The 6769-nt window shown below is 38.4% G+C and overlaps 1 protein-coding gene across 1 annotated transcript in view; it reads left to right on the forward strand.

The window, feature by feature from the left end:
• LOC107677290 (apoptosis regulator Bcl-2-like) overlaps positions 1-4801 on the forward strand; it is a 63660-nt gene extending 58859 nt beyond the window's left edge. The window contains exon 2 of the mRNA XM_016472145.1: positions 4162-4801. Within this exon, the coding sequence (XP_016327631.1) occupies positions 4162-4296 (135 nt within the window). The 3' untranslated portion in view covers positions 4297-4801. The remainder of the gene's footprint in view (positions 1-4161) is intronic.
• The last annotated feature ends 1968 nt before the right edge of the window (positions 4802-6769 follow it).

The raw sequence follows: 6769 nt of genomic DNA on the forward strand, positions 1-6769 counted from the left end.
ACTCAGGTGACTGTGATCGGGTAATTATCCTGGATGGTGACTGAAGTGACTGTGATGAATCCCTGACAGTTATGGGTTAATAATCATTTTTGATTAACTAAAACTAACCGACATTCAGTATTCATCAAAATTCACTGGTTGAGCTGTACATTATGTGTTTGAATTACTTAAATTAACTGCCTCACACAGGGTGTCCGCGGGTCCTTAAAAAGTCTTAAAATGTCTTAAATAACGTTTTCCTAATATAAGGCCTTAAATGCAGTTATTTTGTGGGGATATTTTGTATGGAATATTGTCTGCTGACATGAAAAGTTCACTGTATATCATAGTAATGAATACCATTTATTACAGCATTGATATTTTGTTTTCTTTTGTATTTATACACATTAAATATTACATATATGTGTGTAATAAAATGTGTGTTTCCATTACAGGTTTAGGTCTTAAATTTCATATAAGGTGGTATTAAAAAGGTCTTAAAAAGTCTTAAATTTAACTTGTTCAAGTCTGCAGAAACCCTCCTCACAAGAGTTTCTAGTTTGAGAATCAGTCTACACTGGTCGAGCTATTTGTGTTTCATTAACAAACAATAACTGCCTCATAAGAATCAATTGTTTGCGAATCAAACTACATTGGTCGACATATATGTTATTGATTCACTAAACCGAACCAGCTCATAAGAGACATTTCGTAGGGAATCAGGAAATACTGGTTGAGTTATATGTGGTTGATTCACTAAACCGAACCAGCTCATAAGAGCCGTATTTTAGGAAATCAGATTACACCAGCAGGCGTGGCTCGTCTATATGGGCAGGTGGGGCAGAGCCCCACCAAAATATTCATCCAAAACATAGACCTCTATATAAACTGAATCAATAATAAATTGTAAATGTGTTTAGCGTTCTGCAACAAATATTTTTCGGATTTTCTAGACTATTTTAAGTATTAGTAAGCAGTATATATTAAAATCCTGCGCATGGCTTTAGCAGGCATGTATGATACTAAGTGGTGCAGATGGTGCCTGAGACCTCTCGAACTCAACAGCGCCCCACAATTTTGCAACGTAAATCTGTGGTGAAAATGGTAACTGCAGCGCGTTCTAATTGAGAGCCATTGGGGCAGATTTGAGACTGCCCCGCTTATTTTCACGTTGCCTTACGTAAACCTCGCTCCACCAACGATATCAATCCGCTTCAGCTATGTCTGCATCAGGTCAGTAACTAGTTGGCATGTCTGTTTTTTTCTATGTGGAGTAGTGGATCAAATTAACAAAGTAGGCTATACTTAAATCCTTTAGTTTAAATGTGCTCTCATGAATAGCCTTTATATGGTTCTGTTGTGTTTGTTTTGTTTATTCTGAGAATAGACATATGATCTTCTTTCCTCACCCGAATTGCTCCACAACTTGTAACATTCTAAATCAACATTTGGAGGTGATAAATACTATATTAAGGCAATTATTATACAGCATTTTATGCGTGTAACATTACTTCGAGCCTGTCAATCAACATTAGCTCGCCACCCATAGGATAATGCAAGGACATCTCTGCCAAAATTGTCCCCATGTGTTCAAAGATTAGAATATAAAGCTTACAAAAAGTTTTTCATATATTAGCGCTACGACCCAGAATCTGCCCCACCTAAATTTACGGTCAGGAGCCACTACTGTACACCAGTCAAACTATGTGTTTAATTCACTAAAATTAACCTTTTTGTAAGAGTCATGTTATTGATTCCCATCTCTCACTAAAACTATATATGTTTGATCGCTAAAATGAACCGGCTCATAAGAGTCTTTTGTTAGTGAATCAGACTACACGGGTTGAGCTACATGTGTTTGATTCACTAAAACAAACTGGCTCAAAAGAGTAATTTGTTACTGAATCAGACTACACACTGGGTGAGCTATATGTGTTTGAATCACTAAAATGAACTGGCTCATAAGAATCATTCATTTGGGATTCAGAGCACACCATGTTTCACACTGTGGTTTCAGTTGATTCAGTAAACAGCAGAGCAGTAAACACTATTAGTGTTTTGGCTATTTTTATTATTAACTATTGACTGTTGATTCCGGTATTTGTTTTTAAAAAAGAAACCAGTTCTTGATACCTAGTCGTAGTTTCAGCGCACATTTCCTCCCAGCACACATTCCTTACAAATTTCAAACAGGAGTGCATGGGTGGATGCTGCTGGGGGTCTTGTGATTAAACCCAAAAACCCCAACCGAGACACACTCACACCTACGTGCACGTAAATGCAAACACACATTCACACGTTCACAAACACCTACTTGTTTACGCAGGGGGCCAGTGCCTCACGCGGCTTTGCCAACAGCCTGAAGATCGAGAGAAATCGATGGTATCATTTGATTGCATCAGCAATGTTTTGTCGCTTTCGTGACCTACGGCTGTGAATTCTCCTGGAAGTTTATTTAGAAAGGGGCTGTCCCTCATTTTAACTGTACACTATTCATTTACACTGTCTGCTCTAGGGGAAAGAACCTAATTATTTCCTTATAAATGGCCCTGTAAACAGGAGGGGGATGAACTCTGTCATTTCCTTGTGCCAAATGCAGATAAGTATTTATGTTTGAGTGTAGGATTCGGCTATACAGATGCGTGAAAGACGCTTTAGTTAGTCTGCAGTGAGTTGGCTGGAGAAGGAAATGGCAGACACCGTTGTGCGTAGGAGTGATGAGACAGTGGAAGCCCTGGCACAGAGACCCTGTCTTATACGCTCTTCTTCCTTTATTTCCCTATTTCCTCCTTCTCTTCCTCTGTGAGTGGGCTCACAGGGAGCCGGGCTTAATGTTATGGATTTGAGCTGTCTTCTTTGTCCCTGCCCCCTCTTTCGCTCTATCATTCGATGTGTTTCTCTCTCTGGGCTGGACTCTGTACCAGAGGAATTTGGCTTCACAGATGTGGAGTGTCTGTTGAAGAGGAGGGATGTGCTCGTCTCAAATCCCGTGGCGAAAACACATCATTTCCCTATACATGGCAATTAGACATGCTACACATTACAGACCTTCTATCAGACACTAAATGTGTGAGCTTTAGATCTGCTGCTGCTTTGTTTTTTGCCAGAATTAGGGCTGCAACTAATGATTAATTTGGTAACTGATAATCCAATGATTATCCAGTAATTTTACTGACATACATACCTAGGCATAAACAATACATGTATTATGTATATATTTCATTTTGGTATTTTAGTATTTTACTGTTTGCATACTGTATATTTTTGTCATCACAGGAATAAATTACATTTTAAAATATATTAAAATTTAAAATAGTTATTTAAATTGTAGTAATACTTCACAATATTACTGTTATTAATGTATTTCTGATCAAATACAGCCTTAGAAAAACATCAAAGATCATATTTTAAAAATCATCTTTCAAAAACATTTAAAAAATTGAATTTTAATTAATTTAAAATCACAATTTGACTTTATCACTACATATTTGAATCTTACATATTCCAATTCTGTAATGCAATTTTTATTTTGGAATTAGTTTACTATTTCTCCCATCCTCACAGCCTTGATATATTATTTATATTTGATAAATATTTGCTTTTATCAGTATAGTTTTGGCTAGTCAGCTAGCTGTACATTATCTTATAATATCAGGTTTGTCTTGGTTAAACCTTCAGAATTTCCTGTTTGAATATTGTTGCTTAGAATATGGTGAATTAGGCTAATCACGGTAATGTTGGGTTATCTGAGGCTGGCCTTGGCTAACCTGATACAAAAGTACAGCCGTGTCCCAGATTACCATAATGCACTCTATTGTGCAGTTATCTTTTTTTTCCTCTCTGATATTGCTGTTTAGGTCAACAATGTGCATGTACACCACAGGGGGACATAAGAGGTATAAACTAGATACAGATATCTAGGAAATTGGCTGCCTGTTTCAGCAGTCAATTATTCAGTTAAGTGGTCTTTGACTGCAAAATTCTGTAATTGACCAATCAGAATCAAATATCCTGAGTCAACCGTTCCCAAACTTTTGAGTCTAGTTGTTCCATTTATTGTCTATGTTTTTCCCATTACAGTGGAACAATAGAGAATGTGTCTTCTAATTGAGTATGTTTGCAATCTTTTAAGCTCCAAGTCTGTTCCTAATGTTCTGCTTTCTTTTCCTGTCTTTTTTTCAGGATGCCTTCGTGGAGTTGTACAGTCAGCAGAGAGACTCTATGTTCCACCCATTTTCGTACCTAACGAAAGTGCTTGGATTGGCAGCACTAGGCTTGGCAGGAGTGACCATCGGAGCCTTTTTCGCTCAGAAGTGACGGCTCTACGGGTCTCTTCACCAAACTATCTCACTTTCTCTGCCTGTCTCTCCTCTTCAGCTTATCAAAGCATCTTTCAGTGCCGCACTGCCCCGCTAAGCCCAGCACCAGTGCCCTTCAAAGGCCGCCGCTGATCCGACGCCCCTCCAGCCACGGGAGCTGCGGCACTCGCGCTCTTTCACCCTCTCTAGAGTGAAGAAAATGCAAAGAAAAAGAATACAGAATGAGGACTCGCCGGAACGCTCTCACACTTTGACTATGATGTTCGTCACTGCCATGTACAGTTGCACTCGCACAGAGATCGACACACAAAACACGTGCACACACGAACACTTGCTCACATACTTCATATGGACACAAAAATACAAAAAAACGTTTTATCTTTAAAGTTTGTTTCTTATGTACGAAACAAGTACAAAGAGATTTTTAAACTTAAGATTGTGCTTTTTTGACATTTTGATATCAGGTTTTTTGGCATTTTGTAGCATGAATCAAAAAGAAAAAAGAGGGAGGAAAATAAGAACGTTTGCCGGCGTGAATGTAAATAACTTCTCCACTATCTGCATGTGTGGAGAAAGAGACTCTTTTAGCTACTTTTTTATTGCATGATGACATTTTGAACTCGACCACCCACCCTTCTCTGTTGATTCGGGGTGTTTTTATTTTTTGTTTTTGTTTATATCTCTCTTTCACTCCATTGGATGGACCTCTTGAGAGCTCCCATCAAACCAACAGATGTTGAGCATTCCTCATTAAAAAGTTCCTCTTTGATTTGCTCTGTGTCTTACTGTTTGGTGAGCACAAACAATGTGCCGACAACCAAACCAAAGCGGCTATCATGATGTAATCGGGTCATGGAGTTGTCTGACCCAAATCGCCCCTCTTGAATGTAAAGACATTTGGAAGTTTGGCTTCTGAAAGGTTTCCCATTGTATATTGTAATACATTTGCATTTTTTTTTGTATATCATTTTTTTTATTTGTGCAAAATGCATTAAAAGAGCAATTATGAGGGTATTGTGTATGTATAATGTCCATGTACATTTAGTGTGAGTGTGTGTACATCTGTAAATAGATTGTGTTGAGAGAGCTGGATTTGGCTGTGTTCTGGTGGAGAATGCGGGCAGCCCGCCACTTATGTCCAGCCCAGCCAGGTGTGTGTGTGCGCGTCTGCGTCTGCAGATGAAACAGGCAGGTGGCAGCTGGGAACAGAAGTTAATTCAGGCTGGCATGATAGGCATGCAGGCCAGCAGGGCTTTGAAAAGACTTTGTACACAAAGGACTATGTAATACACGGCCCAGGTGTATCACTTTTCCCTCCTCACCGATCCCAATGTTATCTTTCTAGCATGGTAGATTAAAGATGCCTTGTGAGCTATAGATTTTTGGAAGCCCCCACAACCAAAGAAATCCAATCTGTCTGCTGTAACTTCCGCCCCAGAGAGAGTCTCATCTAGTGCTATCTCTCAACTTCCGCGTTATGTTCCTCTGGGAGAGTAGATTTCTCATTCACAGGAAGATACTGAGACACCAGCTTGTCCTAATGTCTTTTTTCTCCCTCAGATGTTCATTAAAGTCGCTGATATAGATTTAGCACTCTGCATCTCCATGTCAGGGCAAAAGCCTGTTTCGATATCTTCTGCATTTAGTACATTTTATTTCGAAAGTTTGTTAATATATGAGCCATATGCTGGAATCTTGATAAAATAGAATCATTTCAAGAGAGCGCAAGGTTGTGCAAAAGGTGACACTGGAATTGTTTCAGTTCATGAGCGTGAATTGGATTTGAATTTTCTAAATTGTCCCAGCAAACATTCCTTTTTCTTATTAAAAGATATACTCACAAGAATTTATTTGAATTTCAGTTTATTTTAATTCCACTTTGTTAATTTCAAATTCCGAAATTAAATTGAAAAACATTCTAAATTCCATTTTAAATGGCGCACAACTGATACAGTGTCTACAGACTTCAGTCAAAGTGGACAGCATATTTAATGTGGCGTGAAAGAAAAAGAGTCTGTGAAGGATGGAAGTAAATGATTGGATGTCTAATTCACTTTACTTTTATTTTTTGTCCACTTGAAAATTGTGGAAAGACATATTTCAGTATTTTGTTGGCTAAACAGCCCTTAGTATACAAGAGTACGACATAAAAAAACTGTACTTCTTTCCATCACAGTCTCATTTTCATTCAAGTCAATACTCTAACTAAGGATCCATGTCAGGATCGACTTTATCTAGTCTATCAACACAGCTCTCGAGTGTGTAGCGGTACAGATTAAACATTCGCTATCTAATAGTGTACTATATTGCTGCACCCTTTATCGGGTGGTGCAGGACTGTATCAGAATATGTTAAAGCGAGTTTTGAGGACTCACACTGTAAGATCATTTTACTTTAGCTGCTAAAGATCTAGCAACGTAAGACGACAGGGTGTGAAGTTGAGCTTCTCCCTGTTGCTGCACCATATGAAG

Source organism: Sinocyclocheilus anshuiensis, unplaced genomic scaffold (assembly GCF_001515605.1).
Source record: "Sinocyclocheilus anshuiensis isolate Anshui unplaced genomic scaffold, SAMN03320099.WGS_v1.1 scaffold392, whole genome shotgun sequence".
In the NCBI taxonomy this organism is placed as follows: domain Eukaryota; kingdom Metazoa; phylum Chordata; class Actinopteri; order Cypriniformes; family Cyprinidae; genus Sinocyclocheilus; species Sinocyclocheilus anshuiensis.